Raw genomic sequence first — 20,081 nt, 5'->3', positions numbered from 1 at the left:
TATACAAACCATACTTATTTCAAGGTGTATATATTTACATAATAAAAATCATTTTTTCTTTACTGTATATAAAGTGGCTTAAATATTAAAAGTTATGTTCTTCAGGTTTATGCTTGGGGTTGCAAAGTACAAAGAACTTTTTAAGCTTTGATAAGCTACTGAAAAGGACAACCAATCATACAGATGGCAGCTGAAAACTATATCTTGATAATTTAATACCCTTTTACTTTACTAAATAACCAGTAATCAACAATTCAAAAACAACACCTGAATTGTCAATAGAGATTTCAAATCACTAGGTTATCTTGGTCCGTACATCCGTTAAATTATTTCCAACAACAGAGATTGATTATGACTTTTCAATCTAGCCTGTCCTGATGGCAAACTATTGGGTTTATTTAATTATGCAAGTATAACAGCTGTTCTGTAAGGCTGATGGGAAAACATACTAATATTATTGAATAAATAAGAAACCAGCTGTAAATCAGTTACAAAAAACCCTTCATAAGTGTTTGCTGGACAAAGGCACCTCTTCTTAATGTTCACATTTAAAAATGCTTTAGATAGATATTACCTGCCACCAGTGTATTAGAAAGAAAACAGAATGTTTCTCAAAGCAGCTTTGCGCATACAACGTAGGTGACAAAAATCCCATGTTATAAGAATGGTTATAAACAACACCTCTGAATCATTGCAGTTCAAAGAATGGGTATTTTTATATTACACTGGAAATACATGGATGCCCTGTAAAAGATTGTATTGGCATAAAACTGGAAATGCTCTTCTTTTCAGCCATTTTTGGTTCTTAATACATCCTTGTTGCTTTGGCTACTTTACATGAACTGCATCTGTAAATAAAAAAAAAGTTGAGAAATGATTACTACATACTAGTATGAAAGAGACATGTTTCAAACGTAAGAAAATTATTTTCACAAACAAACTAGGACAATCAATATCTGAGAATTAGCACTAATTATGCCCAGTTTTGCGACTAATTACCCCTGTCATTGCAACATCATTTTACAACCCTGTGTTAAATTTGGTTTAAGTGGTTTTCACCCACTGCATTGAGCCATTAAAAGGGACATGAAACCCAAATTTTTTCTTTCATGATTCAGATAGAGGATACAATTTTAAACAACATTCCAATTTACTTCTATTATTTAACCCCTTAGTGACCAGAGCACTTTTCAATTTTCTGACCGTTTGGGACCAGGGCTATTTTTAAATTTCTGCAGTGTTTGTGTTTAGCTGTAATTTTCCTCTTACTCCTTTACTGTACCCACACATATTATATACCGTTATTCTCGCCATGAAATGGACATTTTAAAGATACCATTATTTTCATCATATCTTATAATTTACTATTAAAAATGTTATAAAATATGATGAAAAATGGAAAAAAACACACTTTTGACCCCCAAAATCTATTACACATCTACCACAACCAAAAATACCCAATAGTTTCTAAAAATGTTTACATGTTCTTTGCTTTTTTTTTTGCAAGTTATAGGGCAATAAGTACAAGTAGCACTTTGCTATTTCCAAACCAATCCCCCCCCCAAAAAATAAGCGATAGTTACATTGGAACACTGATATCTGTCAGGCATTCCTGAATAACCCTTCACATGTATATTTTGTTTTTAGAAGACAACCCAAAGTATTGATCTAGGCCCATTTTGGTATATTTCATGCCACCATTTCAACACCAAATGAGAACAAATTAACTTTTTCACAAACTTTAGGTTTCTTTCAGTTATGGCACAAATTGTTGTAAATGCTTCTTTGGGATCCCCTTTTTTCAGAAATAGTAGACATTTATGGCTTTGGCATTACTTTTTAATTAGAAGGCCGCTAAATGCCGCTGCACACCACACTTGTATTATGCCCAGCAGTGAAGGGGTTAATTAGGGAGCTTGTAGGGTTCATTTTAGCTTTTGTGTAGAGATCAGCCTCCCACCTGTCACATCCCACCCCCTGATCACTCCCTGACCCCCCTCAAACAGCTCTCTTCCCTCCCCAACCTCACAATTGCCACCGCCATCTTTAGTACCGGCAGAAAGTCTGCCAGTAATAAAATAAAAGCCATTTATATATATATATAAATATATATATATAGTTTTTATCTATCAAGCAGTGTCTGCCAGTAACCAGTGTATCTATAATGCACTGTCTGCCAGTACCCAGTTTGCTAAAAAAAAATGAGGAGTCTCCACGGCTTCATTCATAACTTGTGGGAATACAGAACCTGGCCACCAGGAGGAGGCAAAGACACCCCAGCCAAAGGCTTAAATACCTCCCCCACTCCCCTCATCCCCCAGTCATTCTGCCCAGGGAACAAGGAACAGTAGGAGAAATATCAGGGTATAAAAGGTGCCAGAAGAATAACAAAAATTTAGATCCGCCCAATGGAGAAAATGGGCGGGGGCCGTGGACTCTCCTCATACAGAAGGAAAGGAAATTATCTGGTAAGCATAATTTATGTTTTTCTTCTTAATATGATGAGAGTCTGCGGCTTCATTCCTTACTTGTGGGAAACATATACCGTAACCCAAGCTCTAGAGGACACTGAATGAAAATGGGAGGGTAAAAAGAGAGGCGGACCCTATTCTGAGGGCACCACAGCCTGCAAAACCTTTCTCCCAAAAGTTGCTTCAGCCGAAGTAAAAAACGTCAAATTAGTATAATTTTAAAAAGGTATTTAAGGAGGACCAGGTAGCCGCCCTACAAATCTGCTCCATAGAGGCCTCATTCTTGAAGGCCCAAGACAAAGTCACAGCTCTAGTTGAATGAGCCGTAATCCTCTGAGGAGGCTTATGTCCCGCTGATTCATATGCCAAGCAAATAATGCTCCTCAACCAAAAAGATAGGGAAGTGGAAGAAGCCTTCTGCCCTCTACGCTTCCTACAATAGACAACAGATAAGGACGAAGCCTGCCTAAATTCCTTCGTAGCCTGAATATAGAATTTCAAAGCCCGAACCACAACCAAATTATAAAGTAATCATTCCTTCCAAGAAGGATTGGGACACAAGAAAGTAACCAAAATCTCCTGATTTATGTTGCGATCAGACACAACTTTAGAGAGAAACAGCCTTATCAGCATGAAAAACCAGGTAAGGAGGCTCACATTGTAAGGCTGCCATCTCAGAGACTCTGCGTGACGAAGCAATAGCCAGTAGAAAAAGGACCTTCCACAACAGTAATTTAATGTCAACCGAATGCATAGGCTCAAACTGAGCCCTCTGCAAAACCCTAAGAACTAGATTTAAGCTCCAGGGAGGAGCGGTAGGTCTAAACACAGGCCTGATTCTAGACAGAGCCTGAACAAAAGATTGTACATCACGAAGCTCAGCGAGCCTCTTGTGCAATAACACAGATAGAGCTGAAATCTGTCCCTTTAAGGAACTAGCGGCAAATCCCTTCTCCAAACCATCTTGAAGAAAGGAATGAATCTTGGACACCTTGACCTTATGCCAGGGGAATCCACGCTCTTCACACCAGAATAAGCAGGTCCTCCACACCTAATGACAGATGCGACGGGTGACCGGCTTTCTAGCTTGAATGAGAAAATCAATCACTCTCTCAGAAAAACCTCTCTTGGCTAGGACTAAACGTTCAATCTCCACGCAGTCAGCCTCAGAGATACTAGATTCTGATGAACAAAAAGACCCTGTTCCAGCAGATCCCTGTGACAAGGTAACCTCCATGGAGGAGATGAAGACATCCCCACCAGATCTGCAAACCACATCCTTCGCGGCCACGATGTAGCAATTAGAATAACCGAAGCTTGCTCCTGCTTAATGCGGGCCACTACACGAGGGAGAAGTGGTAAAAGTGGAAAAATGTAAACTAGACTGAACCCCTAAGGCACTGCTAATGCAACTATCAGCTCTGCCTGAGGATCCCTGTACCGCAACCTGTATCTGGGTAGCTTGGTATTGAGTCTGGATGCCATGAGATCTATCTCCGGCGTCCCCCATCTGTTACAAATCTCCGCAAACACCTTGGGATGGAGAGACCATTACCCCGGATGAAACGATTGCTGCTGAGAAAATCCGCTTCCCAGTTGTCCACACCCGGAATGTGGATTGCTAACAGCGAGCAGTTGTGGGCCTCCGCCCATTCCAGAATCCAAGATACTTCCCTCATTGCTAGGGAGCTCCTCGTTCCCCCCTGATGGTTGATGTAAGCCACCAAGGTCATGTTGTCTGATAAACTGGGACGAACCCAGTAGAGGCCAAGCCTTCAGAGCATTGAAAATCGCTCGAAGTTCCAAAATGTTGATCGGGTGGAGAGATTCCTCTCGAGTCCACAGGCCCTGTCTGTGCCTTCCTGGCCCCCTCCAAAACAGTTCCCCATCCTGATAAACTTGCGTCCGTAGTCACAATCTCCGGTCTCAAGAAGGATGTCCCTTGGGACAGGTAATCTGGACAGAGCCACCAAGAGAGCCATTCTTTTGACCGGTTGTCTAGAGAAATCTGTGACAGATCCGAGTGGTTGCCATTCCATTGCCTCAGCATGCACAGCTTAAGAGGTCTGAGATGGAATCTGGCGAAAGGGATGACATCTATGCTGGACACCATAAGTCCAATTACCTCCATACACCGGGCCACAGAGGGCCTTAAGGAGGTCTGGAGGGCAAGACAATTGGAAGTAATTTTGCAACGTCTCTGGTCTGTAAGAAATATACTCATGGATATGGAATCTATTATCGTACCCACAAACTCCACCCTGGTACTAGGAACCAGAGAACTCTTTCCTAATTTTATCTTCCATCCATGAGATCTAAGTAGAAGAGCTCTTGAATGGTCCTCTGCCAGCCGACAGGACGGAGCGAAACGTCCAGAATCGGGCGAAACGTACCTTCCTTCTTTGGAATCCCAAAAAGGTTTGAGTAGTACCCCAGACCTCTCTCTGCTAGAGGTACCGGCACAATTACTCCCAGGGAGGAGAGATCCCTCATGCACCCTATAAAAGCTTCTCATTTTTCTGGTCTTGAAGACAAGTTTAATAAGAGGAATCTGCCAATGGGTGGATGAGATTTGAAACCTATCCTGTAACCTTGTGCGATGACCTCCAGAACCCAAGGGTCTTGTACGTCCCCATGCCAAGCCTCCACAAAAAGAGATAGATAGTCTGCCCCCAACACGATCCAGCAACGGATCGGGAGCCGTCACTTCATGCCGATTTTGTATCGGCGGGCTTCTTGTTCTGCTTGGATTTATTCCAAGATTGAGACAATTTCCAACTTGGACTGATCAGGCTTTGCAGAGGGCTGCCGGCGTGAGGATTTATCCGAACGAAAATTAGGACCTTGGCCTTTAGGTTTATTCTTCTTATCCTGCGGTAGAAAGGCAACATTTGCCCCCAGTGACCTTGGATATGATTGAGTCCAGGCCTGGACTGAAAAGAATCTTCCCCTTAAATAGAAGGGAAGTAATCTAGATTTTGAAGTCATGTCCGCAGACGAAGACTTCAGCCAGAGTGCCCTAAAGGCTAGAACAGAAAAACCTGATGTCTTGGCATTCCGGCAAATGATCTGCATATTGGTATCGCAGATAAAAGAATTAGCTACCCTCAAGGCCTTAAGTCTTTCCTGGATCTCGTCAAGAAGAGTTTCCACCTCGATCATTTCCGACAGAGTCGCACCAATAGGTAGCAAACAAATACCCCGTGTGCCGAAACATCTTTCTTAACAGAGTTTCTAGCTTCTTATACATGGGCTCCTTAAACGACCAGCTATCCTCAAGCGGGATAGTAGTGCCCTTAGCAAGCATGGAGATAGCTCCATCCACCTTAGGGACTGAACCCCACAACTCCAATTGAGAGTCTGGGAACAATTTCTTAAAGGAAGAAGGGGAGAAAGAAGATCCAAGTCTCTCCTATTCACTCATAATAATATTTGTCATCTTTACAGGGACCGGGAAAGTCTGTGGCACCACCCTGTCCTCATAAACCTTATCAAGCTTAGGAATAGAAGGTTCCTCGGGTAATTTAGGTTCTGGAACCTCTAAAGTAGCCAACACTTCTTTTAACATAAAGCGTAAATGCTCGATCCTAAACCTAAAGTCTGATTCCTCCGCAGCTGGAGGTTTAGAGGCCGCAGATTCCGAATCAGAAAGAGCATCCTCTGAAGTATCAGAGGCGTCCTCATCAGCGGATAATCTTGTATCAGATAAATCCAACAAGTTGGTAGATGACCTCTGGGAAGGATAGCAATATTTGACCTTTCGCTTGCGCTTAATAGGTCGAGGTAAAGCACTGAAGGCCGCAGATACTGCAGTTTGTAGCTGATCAGTAAAGTCTGGTGGTAAGAGGGCCCCTCCCGAAGGAGGATTAGCAGTGCACAGGGTAGCTGCATGTGTAATAGGAGATGACAGTAGGGAACGCACCTCATGGGACGGAGAGCCCTCAGAGGTGCACGGCTCAGTGGTACTAAACATCTTTGTTTTCTTAGATATAAGTACTTTATCAATGCATGTAGAACATAATCGAGCAGGCAGGTATACCGTAGCCTTCTCACAATAAAAACAGGTATTAGATTTCGGTAAAGAGGGAGTACCCTCTAATGTATTAGAGTCCTCCATAACTTGCGCTTTTCAGATGGACTATAGAAAAAAGATAAATGGCACCTTTATACCTCCAATGACTGGGGCACTCACCACATCCTATGACCCAGGCTCCACAGAGAAACCGTTTTGTCTCCTGTAAACTGCACGGTCAGGAAAGAGGAAATCAATGAGACCACACCCGGTCACGTTAAGTGCCATGCAGCACCGCCCCTGCTCCTGGAATAAGCACGCCAAACCTAACAGGCCACGCAGTTATTCTAAAATGAAAGTAAAACCTGAATGTTCCAACATCTGCCTGAGTCTCATCTCACACGTGTCGCAGCATAAAACATAATAAAGCAAATTATGTGTCAATCCCTCCTGTTCAATAATCCCCTTCCGGAGATATTAACCTTTGATTCCATACAGATAAAGGAGTCACACTGTGACCCTGTCTTCTTGCATTATCATATGAGTATAAAATGAAACGATCTTACCGAAATCATTACCGTGAAACAGACACACAGACTCTCAAATTTGTCAGTCTTGTAGCATCGCACCTGACATGGACTTGAGTGATAGAAGCAGGCAGTGAAACTCGCCAACACTGATTACTTACCCTAACTTTTCGTCAATGCTCTTACTGAGAGGCTGACAAGACTACTTAAAACTTCAGTCCCATGCCGAAGGGTACTACTCTCCATAAGAGACTACTCCAAATCTTCCGACACTTCTCTGCCATCCTCCTGTGACGAAAGGTAAAGAATGACTGGGGGATGAGGAGAGTGGGAGAGGTATTTAAGCCTTTGGCTGGGGTGTCTTTGCCTCTTTCTGGTGGCCAGCTTCTGTATTTCCACAAGTAATGAATGAAGCTGTGGACTCTCCTCATATTAGGAAGGAAATGTGGATTTTTTTTAATATAAAAATTAAAAAAGCATTTTTCTGTAGTGTAGCAGCCCCCCCTCTCAATACCTAACCCCCTCCCTGATCCCTTCCCCAGGGTTTATTACCCCTCTCTCTCCCAATGTAGTAAATGGGCTTAAAATCGCGGGTGCGCGGGTGATAACATGCGCAATTGAAGGACAGGATCCGGAAAGGCCTCCCTGCAATGGCTCCCGCCCACCATTGATCTCTGCATTGGATGCAGAAAAAACATAATTTATGTAAGAATTAACCTGATAAATTAATTTCTTTCATATTGGCAAGAGTCCATGAGTGTCAGGATGCCAGGAATCAGACTGAGACGAGAAGTGCAAAAATAATCACACCTTTATTAATAACAAAAAATAATAAAAAGTCCACAAGTCAAATAACAAGCCAGGAGTCAAAACCAGAGCTGGAAGTCAGACGAGCCGAGTCAGAAGCCAAAGCGAATAGTCAGACGAGCCGGAATCAGGAACAAGGAAAACAGCAGTGTCAGGAACAAGCCAGGGATCAGGAACCAGGAAGGACGTCAGACAGCCAGGTAATACACAGGAACTCTTACAAACAGGTCTGAGACAATGCAAAGGCAAAGCATACTGAACAGAGGCCCTTTAAATAATAAGTGATGACATCACAATTCTGAGACTGCATCCTGTCTCACATGGATGATGCACACCAGTCTGGCCATAAAAGGAAGTGCAGGAAGTGAGCAGCATCCCCCACAGTGCACCATAGTCAGGAAGAGAGGTGAGTAAAATGGTTGCCAGCAGCACATGGCAAACACAACAGGGAAAAAACCCTGACAGTACCCTCCCCTCAACGACCCCTCCCCCGCGGGAGGACAAAAGGCTTATTGGGGAAACGGGCATGGAAGGCACAGAGGAGGGTGGGAGCATTAACATCAGAGGAGGGAACCCAAGAACGCTCCTCCAGATCGTAGCTCCTCCAGTGAACCAAATACTGTACACGGCCCCTGGACATACCAGAGTCAATAATGCTGCTGACCTCATGCTCCTCATGGTTGTCAACAAAGATAGGACGGGGACGAGGCAACACAGTGGTAAACCAATTACAAACCAATGGTTTCAAGAGGGAGACATGAAAAACATTGGAGATGCGCATAGCAGGAGGAAGGACAAAAGCGTAGGCCACAGGATTAACCCGTCGGAGTATTAACATAACGGGGAGCCAATTTATTGGAAGGCACACAAAGGTTCAAGTTGCGGGAGGACAGCCAAACTCTCTCACCAACCTGGTAGGAAGGTGCAGGGAGACGCCTACGATCAGCCTGGAACTTTTGGCGCTGCATAGAACGATGAAGGCAATCCTGAATCTGCACCCACGTGGAATGGATTTGCCGGAGATGCTCCTCCAAAGCCGGAATACCCTGAGACATGAATGAATCGGGCAACAAGGATGGTTGAAACCCATAATTCGCCATGAACGGGGATAACTTGGAGGAAGCATTAATAGCACTATTACAAGCAAACTCTGCCCAAGGTAACAGTTCAGACCAATTATTGTGGTTATCTGAGACATAGCAACAGAGGAACTGTTCCAGAGCTTGATTAGACCGTTCCGCAGCCCCATTGGATTGAGGGTGATATGCCGAGGAGAAGGAAAGCTGGATCCCCATTTGAGCACAAAAGGAACGCCAAAATCTGGAGACAAACTGGCTACCCCGGTCCGACACTATCTCCTTGGGTAACCCATGTAAACGGAAGACCTCCCGGGCAAAAATTGAAGCAAGCTCCTGAGTGGTAGGCAGTTTCATCAAGGGAATGCAATGTGACATTTTAGAAAAACGGTCAACCACCATAAGGATAACAGTATTGCCATTGGAAACAGGGAGCTCAACAATGAAGTCCATGGAAAGATGTGTCCAGGGACGCTCACCATTAGCAATAGGTTGAAGAAGACCCACAGGAAGACGTTGAGGAGTCTTATTCTGTGCACAAACTGAGCAGGAGGCAACATATGCAGCAACATCAGAACCAAGACCTGGCCACCAGAATTGTCGAGTGACCAAATCATTTGGTTCTTGTCTGGGTGACCTGCGGCTTTAGGATAGTGGTAAGTGTGCAAAAGTTTAGTTTGAAGATTCTCAGGAACAAAACACTTACCACTAGGTTTCTCAGGAGGTGCATTGGTTTGTGCAGCCAGGATCTCCTCCCCCAAGGGAGAAGTCAAATTAGTACGTATGGTAGCCAAAATATGGTCAGGAGGTATAACAGGAGTAGGTACAGACTCCTCCTTGGACAGAGGTGAAAATTGTCGAGAGAGGGCATCAGCCCTAACATTCTTACTACCAGGCAGGTAGGAGACCACATAATTAAACCGAGACAAAATTAGCGCCCATCTGGCCTGTCGGGGCGACAAACGTTTTGCTTCAGATAGATAAGTTAAATTCTTGTGGTCAGTAAGAATGAGCACTGGCACGCTAGTACCCTCGAGAAGTTGACTCCATCCCTTACGTGCCAAAATTATGGCCAGTAATTCCCTGTTGCCAATTTCATAATTGCACTCCGCTGGAGACAATTTCTTAGAGAAGAAACCACATGGATGCAAGGAACCATCAGGCGTGGGACGTTGAGACAAGAGGGCACCTACTCCAGTCTCAGACGCATCGACCTCAAGAACGAAAGGCAGGACAGGGTTAGGATGAGCCAGAACTGGAGCAGCAGCAAAGGCAGTCTTAAGACTATCAAAGGCCTTAATGGCAGTAGGTGACCAATGGAGGGGATCATTCTCTTTACGGGTCATATCTGTGATAGGTTTGACCAAGGAAGAAAAGTTTTTAATAAACTTTCATTAGTAATTGGCGAACCCCAAAAAACGTTGAATAGACCGAAGACCAACTGGGCGAGGCCACTGCAGAACTCCAGATAACTTGTCAGGATCCATTGAGAACCCTGCAACGGAGATAACATAACCTAGGAAGGTTACTTGAGTCTGGTGGAACTCACATTTCTCGAGTTTACAAAACAGGCCGTTCTCACGTAGTCTCTGAAGAACCTGTGTAACATCAGAACGATGAGCCTCAAGTGTGGGTGAGTGTATGAGGATGTCGTCTAAGTACACCACAACACACTGTTGCAACATATCTCGTAGGACATCATTAATAAAATCCTGAAAAACAGCAGGAGCATTACATAGGCCAAAGGGCATTACAAGATACTCATAATGCCCGCTCCTGGTGTTAAAGGCTGTTTTCCATTCGTGGCCCTCCTTAATCCTAACGAGATTGTACGCTTCTCTCAAATCAAGTTTAGTAAAGACTGCAGCTCCCTTGAGGCGGTCCAAGAGTTCCGTAATAAGCGGAATAGGATAAGCATTCTTAATGGTAAGACGATTAAGACCCCTATAATCGATACTTGGTCTTAACTCGCCACCCTTTTTCTTCACAAAGAAGAAGCCAGCCCCTGCAGGAGAGCAGGATTTGCGGATGATCCCCCGTGACAGAGCATCGGCAACATACTCCTCCCTAGCACAATTCTCTGCAACAGACAGAGGGTACACCCGGCCCCGAGGAGGAATGGCTCCGGGTTGCAGGTCTATGGCACAATCGTAAGACCGGTGATGAGGCAACGTACCGGCACGCACCTTGTCAAACACGTCTAGGAATTCTCGGTACTCCTCTGGCAATTGAGATACCGAAGAAGTGCACAAGACTTTAACTGGTTTCCGAAAACAAGTGGAAAAACATTGCGGAGACCACAACAAAATTTCGGACCTACGCCAGTCGAGACTGGGATTGTGCTTTTGGAGCCAGGGATAACCCAGAACAACCGGAAAATGCAGAGAGTTTATCACCTGGAACTGGAGGGTTTCAAAATGGAGAGCCCCAACAGCCATAAACAACGGAGCAGTTTTGTGAGTAACAAGTGCGGGCTGAAGGGGCCTGCCATCTATGGCCTCAATAGCAAGCGGTACGGACCAAGGCAAAACAGGAATAGAGTGCTTTGATACAAAAGCACTGTCAATAAAATAGCCCGCAGCACCGGAGTCAACAAGAGCCTGAGTGACTATGGAGGAGTCCACCCAGGAAAGGACAACTGTGACCAAAGGTTTCTCCTTAAGCGGTTCCGGGGACGAGCATAAACCACCCAATGTCTGCCCCCGACAGGACCTTAGGTGTGAGCGTTTCCCGGCCGTGTAGGACAAGACTTCAAAAGGTGACCCTGTAACCCACAATAGAGGCAGAGCCCCTCCCTCCTCCTAAAGGCCCTCTCCGCCGCGGAGAGAAGCGTGAATCCCAACCGCATCGGCTCAGCAGTACCTGGTGACTCCGGACCAGGAGGCATGGGAGGAGAGGGAGGCATGGATGGGAACGAACACGTAGGAGACAACGGAACAGGAAGCTTCCGTAAGCGCTCCTTGAAAGAGGGCCTCTCTCTGAGTCTGATGTCAATTAGGATCAAGAAAGACACCAATGCCTCGAGATCCTCTGGTAAATCTCTGGCAGCAACTTCATCTTTAATCGCATCAGAGAGCCCATGAAAGAAGGCGGCAACAAGGGCTTCATTGTTCCAACCTACCTCTGCGGCAAGCGTACAGAACTCAATAGCATACTGAGCAACAGATCTTGTACCTTGCTGAATGGACATGAGTCGTTTAGCAGCAGAGGAGGAGCGAGCCGGAACATCAAATACCCTTCGAAAGGAGGCCACAAATTCAGGGTAATTTGAAATCACAGGTTTATTTGTCTCCCACAAGGGATTAGCCCAGGCAAGAGCTGTGTCAGAGAGTAACGAGATGAGAAATCCCACCTTAGCTCTGTCAGAGGGAAACGTCTGAGGTAACATCTCAAAGTAAATGCCCACCTGGTTCAAAAACCCTCTGCACTGAATAGGATCGCCTCCATATTGCTGAGGTAGAGGTGCAGAACCGGACATGCTCCTGGTAGACATAGGTGCAGCAGCGAAAACAGGAGCAGCCATAACTTGCGGAACACTTTGGTCCAAATGTGCAGTGCGAGTCAGCAGGGTTTGCAGGGCTAGTGCAAATTAATCCAAGCGCTGATTCTGTTCATCCATCCTGGAAATGATGGCAGGTAAAGGTGGATTATTAGCACCATCAGAATTCATGGCCTTTGCGTAATGTCAGGATGCCAGGAATCAGACAGACGAGAAGTGCAAAAATAATCACACCTTTATTAATAACAAAAAATAATAAAAAGTCCACAAGTCAAATAATAAGCCAGGAGTCAAAACCAGAGCTGGTAGTCAGACGAGCCGAGTCAGGAGCCAAAGCAAATAGTCAGACGAGCCGGAATCAGGAACAAGGAAAACAGCAGTGTCAGGAACAAGCCAGGGATCAGGAACCAGGAAGGACGTCAGACAGCCAGGTAATACACAGGAACTCTCACAAACGGGTCTGAGACAGCGCAAAGGTAAAGCATACTGAACAGAGGTCAGAAATTAATTTATCAGGTAAATTCTTACATAAATTATGTTTTCTTTCATGTAATTGGCAAGAGTCCATGAGCTAGTGACGTATGGGATATCAATACCCAAGATGTGGAACTTCACTCAATAGTCACTAGAGACTGAGGGATAAAAATAAATAACAGCCATTTTCCACTGAAAAAATAATCCACAACCCAAAAACATAATTTATGCTTACCTGATAAATTTATTTCTCTTGTAATGTATCCAGTCCACGGATCATCCATTACTTGTGGGATATTCTCCTTCCCAACAGGAATCACCCACAGCAGAGCTGCTATATAGCTCCTCCCCTCACTGCCATATCCAGTCATTCGACCGAAACAAGACGAGAAAGGGGAAACCATAGGGTGCAGTGGTGACTGTAGTTTAATTAAAATTTAGACCTGCCTTAAAAGGACAGGGCGGGCAGTGGACTGGATACACTACAAGAGAAATAAATTTATCAGGTAAGCATAAATTATGTTTTCTCTTGTTAAGTGTATCCAGTCCACGGATCATCCATTACTTGTGGGATACCAATACCAAAGATAAAGTACACGGATGATGGGAGGGACAAGGCAGGAACTTAAACGGAAGGAACCACTGCCTGTAGAACCTTTCTCCCAAAAACAGCCTCCGAAGAAGCAAAAGTGTCAAATTTGTAAAATTTTGAAAAGGTGTGAAGCGAAGACCAAGTCGTAGCCTTGCAAATCTGTTCAACAGAGGCCTCATTTTTAAAGGCCCAGGTGGAAGCCACAGCTCTAGTAGAATGAGCTGTAATCCTTTCAGGGGGCTGCTGTCCAGCAGTCTCATAGGCTAAGCGTATTATGCTCCAAAGCCAAAAGGAGAGAGAGGTTGCCGAAGCTTTTTGACCTCTCCTCTGTCCAGAGTAAACGACAAACAGGGCAGATGTTTGACGAAAATCTTTAGTAGCCTGTAAGTAAAACTTCAAGGCACGGACTACGTCCAGATTATGCAAAAGACGTTCCTTCTTTGAAGAAGGATTAGGACACAATGATGGAACAACAATCTCTTGATTGATATTCCTGTTAGAAACCACCTTAGGTAAAAACCCAGGTTTGGTATGCAGAACTACCTTGTCTGAATGAAAAATCAAATAAGGAGAATCACAATGTAAGGCAGATAACTCAGAGACTCTTCGAGCCGAGGAAATAGCCATCAAAAACAGAACTTTCCAAGATAAAAGTTTAATATCAATGGAATGAAGGGGTTCAAACGGAACTCCCTGAAGAACTTTAAGAACCAAGTTTAAGCTCCACGGGGGAGCAACAGTTTTAAACACAGGCTTAATCCTAACCAAAGCCTGACAAAATGCCTGGACGTCTGGAACTTCTGCCAGACGCTTGTGCAAAAGAATAGATAGAGCAGAGATCTGTCCTTTTAAAGAACTAGCTGATGAGCCTTTGTCCAAACCCTCTTGGAGAAAGGACAATATCCTAGGAATCCTAACCTTACTCCATGAGTAACTCTTGGATTCACACCAATAAAGATATTTACGCCATATCTTATGGTAGATTTTCCTGGTGACAGGCTTCCGAGCCTGTATTAAGGTATCAATGACTGACTCGGAGAAGCCACGCCTTGATAGAATCAAGCGTTCAATCTCCATGCAGTCAGTCTCAGAGAAATTAGATTTGGATGATTGAAAGGACCTTGTATTAGAAGGTCCTGCCTCAGAGGCAGAGTCCATGGTGGAAGAGATGACAGGTCCACTAGGTCTGCATACCAGGTCCTACGTGGCCACGCAGGCGCTATCAGAATCACCGATGCTCTCTCCTGTTTGATTTTGGTAATCAGTCGAGGGAGCAGAGGAAACAGTGGAAACACATAGGCCAGGTTGAAGAACCAAGGAGCTGCTAGAGCATCTATCAGCATTGCTCCCGGGTCCCTGGACCCGTAACAAGGAAGCTTGGCGTTCTTGCGAGTCACCATGAGATCCAGTTCTGGTTTGCCTCAACGATGGACCAGTTGAGCAAACACCTCCGGATGGAGTTCCCACTCCCCCGGATGAAAAGTCTGACGACTTAGAAAATCCGCCTCCCAGTTCTCTACGCCTGGGATGTGGATCGCTGACAGGTGGCAAGAGTGAGACTCTGCCCAGCGAATTATCTTTGAGACTTCTAACATCGCTAGGGAACTCCTGGTTCCCCCTTGATGGTTGATGTAAGCCACAGTCGTGATGTTGTCCGACTGAAATCTGATGAACCTCAGTGTTGCTAACTGAGGCCAAGCTACAAGAGCCTTGAATATTGCTCTTAACTCCAGAATATTTATTGGGAGGAGTTTCTCCTCCTGAGTCCACGATCCCTGAGCCTTCAGGGAGTTCCAGACTGCGCCCCAACCTTGAAGGCTGGCATCTGTTGTTACAATCGTCCAATCTGGCCTGTGAAAGGTCATACCCTTGGACAGATGGACCCGAGAAAGCCACCAGAGAAGAGAATCTCTGGTCTCTTGATCCAGATTTAGTAGAGGGGACAAATCTGAGTAATCCCCATTCCACTGACTTAGCATGCATAATTGCAGTGGTCTGAGATGAAGGCGCGCAAATGGCACTATGTCCATTGCCGCTACCATTAAGCCGATTAGTCCCTAGGAAGGACACTCTTGTGAGTGGTGATAGAGAACTCTTTTCCACGTTCACTTTCCACCCATGCGACCTCAGAAATGCCAGAACTATCTCTGTATGAGACTTGGCAATTTGAAAGCTTGACGCCTGTATCAGGATGTCGTCTAGATACGGAGCCACCGCTATGCCTCGCGGTCTTAGAACCGCCAGAAGTGAACCCAGAACCTTTGTAAAAATTCTCGGGGCAGTGGCCAACCCGAAGGGAAGAGCTACAAATTGGTAATGCCTGTCTAGAAAGGCAAACCTTAGGAACCGATGATGATTTTTGTGAATCGGTATGTGAAGGTAGGCATCCTTTAAGTCCACTGTGGTCATGTACTGACCCTCTTGGATCATGGGTAGGATGGTCCGAATAGTTTCCATTTTGAAAGATGGAACTCTGAGGAATTTGTTTAAGATCTTTAGATCCAAGATTGGTCTGAAGGTTCCCTCTTTCTTGGGAACCACAAACAGATTTGAATAAAATCCCTGTCCTTGTTCCGTCCGCGGAACTGGATGGATCACTCCCATTACTAGGAGGTCTTGCACACAGCTTAGGAATGCCTCTTTCTTTATCTGGTTTGCTGATAACCTTGAAAGATGAAATCTCCCTTGTGGAGGAGAAGCTTTGAAGTCCAGAAGATATCCCTGAGATATGATCTCCAACGCCCAGGGATCTTGAACATCTCTTGCCCACGCCTGGGCGAAGAGAGAAAGTCTGCCCCCCACTAGATCCGTTTCCGGATAGGGGGCTGTTCCTTCATGCTGTCTTAGGGGCAGTAGTAGGTTTTCTGGCCTGCTTGCCCTTGTTCCAGGACTGGTTAGGTTTCCAGGCCTGTCTGGAATGAGCAACAGTTCCCTCTTGTTTTGAAGCGGAGGAAGTTGATGCTGCTCCTGCCTTGAAATTTCGAAAGGCACGAAAATTAGACTGTTTGGCCTTTGATTTGGCCCTGTCCTGAGGAAGGGTATGACCCTTGCCTCCAGTAATGTCAGCAATAATTTCCTTCAAGCCAGGCCCGAATAAGGTCTGCCCCTTGAAAGGAATGTTGAGTAACTTAGACTTTGAAGTCACGTCAGCTGACCAGGATTTAAGCCATAGCGCCCTACGCGCCTGGATGGCGAATCCGGAATTCTTAGCCGTTAGTTTAGTCAAATGAACAATGGCATCAGAAACAAATGAGTTAGCTAGCTTAAGCGTTCTAAGCTTGTCAATAATTTTATTCAATGGAGCTGTCTGGATGGCCTCTTCCAGGGCCTCAAACCAGAATGCCGCCGCAGCAGTGACAGGCGCAATGCATGCAAGGGGCTGTAAAATAAAATCTTGTTGAATAAACATTTTCTTAAGGTAACCCTCCAATTTTTTATCCATTAGATCTGAAAAAGCACAACTGTACTCAACCCGGGATAGTGGTACGCTTTGCTAAAGTAGAAACTGCTCCCTCCACCTTAGGGACCGTCTGCCATAAGTCCCGTGTAATGGCGTCTATTGGAAACATTTTTCTAAATATAGGAGGTGGGGAAAAGGGCACACCGGGTCTAATCCACTCCTTGCTAATAATTTCTGTAAGCCTTTTAGGTATAGGAAAAACATCAGTACACACCGGCACCGCATAGTATCTATCCCGCCTACACAATTTCTCTGGAATTGCAACTGTGTTACAGTCATTCAGAGCAGCTAATACCTCCCCAAGCAATTCACAGAGGTTCTCAAGCTTAAATTTAAAATTAGAAATCTCTGAATCAGGTTTCCCCGAGTCAGAGATGTCACCCACAGACTGAAGCTCTCCGTCCTCATGTTCTGCATACTGTGACGCAGTATCAGACATGGCTCTAACAGCATTTGCGCGCTCTGTATCTCTCCTAACCCCAGAGCTATCGTGCTTGCCTCTTAATTCAGGCAATCTAGATAATACCTCTGACAGGGTATTATTCATGATTGCAGCCATGTCCTGCAAGGTAATCGCTATGGGCGTCCCTGATGTAATTGACGCCATATTAGCGTGCGTCCCCTGAGCGGGAGGCGAAGGGTCTGACACGTGGGGAGAGTTAGTCGGCATAACTTCCCCCTCGACAGAACCCTCTGGTGACAATTCTTTTATAGATAAAGACTGATCTTTACTGTTTAAGGTGAAATCAATACATTTAGTACACATTCTCCTATGGGGCTCCACCATGGCTTTCAAACATAATGAACAAGTAGGTTCCTCTGTGTCAGACATGTTTAAACAGACTAGCAATGAGACTAGCAAGCTTGGAAAACACTTTAAAACAAGTTTACAAGCAATATAAAAAACGTTACTGCGCCTTTAAGAAACACAAATTTTCCCAAATTTTGAAATAACAGTGAAAAAATGCAGTTACACTAACGAAATTTTTACAGTGTATGTAATAAGTTAGCAGACCATTGCACCCACTTGCAAATGGATGATTAACCCCTTAATACCAAAAACGGAATAACAAATGACAAAAACGTTTTTTAAACAGTCACAACAACTGCCACAGCTCTACTGTGGCTTTTTACCTCCCTCAATACGACTTTTGAAGCCTTTTGAGCCCTTCAGAGAAGTCCTGGATCATGCAGGAAGAAGCTGGATGTCTGTGTCTGTAATTTTTGCTGTGCAAAAAAACGCCAAAATAGGCCCCTCCCACTCATATTACAACAGTGGGAAGCCTCAGGGAACTGTTTCTAGGCAAAATTCAAGCCAGCTATGTGGAAAAAACTAGGCCCCAATAAGTTTTATCACCAAACATATGTAAAAAACGATTAAACATGCCAGCAAACGTTTTAAAATACACTTTTATAAGTGTATGTATCTCTATTAATAAGCCTGATACCAGTCGCTATCACTGCATTTAAGGCTTTACTTACATTAATCCGGTATCAGCAGCATTTTCTAGCAAATTCCATTCACTAGAAAAATATTTTAACTGCACATACCTTATTACAGGAAAACCTGCACGCTATTCCCCCTCTGAAGTTACCTCATTCCTCAGAATATGTGAGAACAGCAAAGGATCTTAGTTACTTCTGCTAAGATCATAGAAAACGCAGGCAGATTCTTCTTCTAAATACTGCCTGAGATAAACAGTACACTCCGGTACCATTTAAAAATAACCAACTTTTGATTGAAGAAATAAACTAAGTATAAAACACCACAGTCCTCTTACGACCTCCATCTTAGTTGAGAATTGCAAGAGAATGACTGGATATGGCAGTGAGGGGAGGAGCTATATAGCAGCTCTGCTGTGGGTGATCCTCTTGCAACTTCCTGTTGGGAAGGAGAATATCCCACAAGTAATGGATGATCCGTGGACTGGATACACTTAACAAGAGAAATATAATCTGTCTTAAAATGACAGGGCGGGCCGTGGACACGTCATACCATAGAAGAAATTAATTTATCAGGTAAGCATGAATTTACTTTTCTTCTATAAGGTACGACGAGCCCACGGATTCATCCTTTACTTATGGGATACAATACCAAAGCTACAGGACACGGATGAACGGGAGGGACAAGACAGATGGCTAAACAGAAGGCACCACTGCTTGAAGAACTTTTCTCCCAAAAATATCCTCCGAAGAAGAAAAAGTATCCAATTTGTAAAATATGGAAAAGGTATGAAGCGAAGACCAAGTTGCAGCCTTACAAATCTGTTCAACAGAAGCATCATTTTTAAAAGCCACCGCTCTAGTGGAGTGAGCTGTAATTCTTGTCACAACCATTACAGCAGTGCTTTTTTGTTTGAAGCACTGCAGTAGTTACAGGAACAATGCATGCTATAGGTTGCAGAAGAAAACCCTGATGAACAAATATTTTCTTTAGGATACCTTCTAATTTTATATCCATAGGATCTTGGAAAGCAAAACTGTCCTCAATAGGTATAGTTGTACGCTTAGCCAGGGTAGAAATAGCTCCCTCCACCTTAGGGACCGTCTGCCACGAATCCGGCATGGTGTCTGATATGGGAAACATTTTCTTAAAAGTAGGAGGGGGAGCGAACGGAATACCTGGTCTATCCCACTCCTTAGTAACAATGTCCGAAATCCTCTTAGGGACCGGAAAAACATCAGTGTAGGCAGGAACCTCAGTCTAGATATCAGTCCATTTTACACAATTTCTCTGGAACTACAATAGGGTCACAATTATCCAGAGTCGCTAAAACCTCCCTGAGCAACAAGCAGAGGTGTTCTAGTTTAAATTAATTAATTAAAGCTGTCATATCTGAGTCTGTCTGAGGGAACATATTTCCTGAATCAGAAATCTCGTCTCAGACAGCAAATCCCCCAACTCAGAACATTGTTAGGGTACATCGGATATGGCTAATAAAGCGTCAGAGGGCTCAGCATTTGTTCTCACACCAGACCTACTGCGCTTCCCCTGCAACCCAGGCAGCTTAGATAAAACCTCTGTGAGGGTAGTATTCATAACTGCGGCCATATCTTGCAGGGTGAAAGAATTAGACGCACTAGAAGTACTTGGGTCGCTTGTGCAGGCGTTAATGGTTGTGACACTTGGGGAGAATTAGATGGCATAACCTGATTCCCTTCT

General features: G+C 44.5%; 1 protein-coding gene across 1 annotated transcript in view; it reads right to left on the bottom strand.

Moving 5' to 3' along the window:
* Window positions 1-697: 697 nt before the first annotated feature.
* LOC128660360 (phosphatidylinositol-binding clathrin assembly protein) overlaps window positions 698-20,081 on the bottom strand; it is a 576,760-nt gene continuing 557,376 nt past the window's right edge. Inside the window, exon 19 of the mRNA XM_053714177.1 lies at window positions 698-848. Coding sequence (XP_053570152.1) covers window positions 834-848 — 15 coding nt within the window. The 3' untranslated portion in view covers window positions 698-833. The remainder of the gene's footprint in view (window positions 849-20,081) is intronic.

This window comes from Bombina bombina, chromosome 1 (genome assembly GCF_027579735.1).
Source record: "Bombina bombina isolate aBomBom1 chromosome 1, aBomBom1.pri, whole genome shotgun sequence".
NCBI classification, from domain to species: Eukaryota; Metazoa; Chordata; class Amphibia; order Anura; family Bombinatoridae; genus Bombina; species Bombina bombina.
The sequence above is the reverse complement of the archived record's forward strand: the minus strand, read 5'-3'. Positions and strand labels throughout refer to the sequence as shown.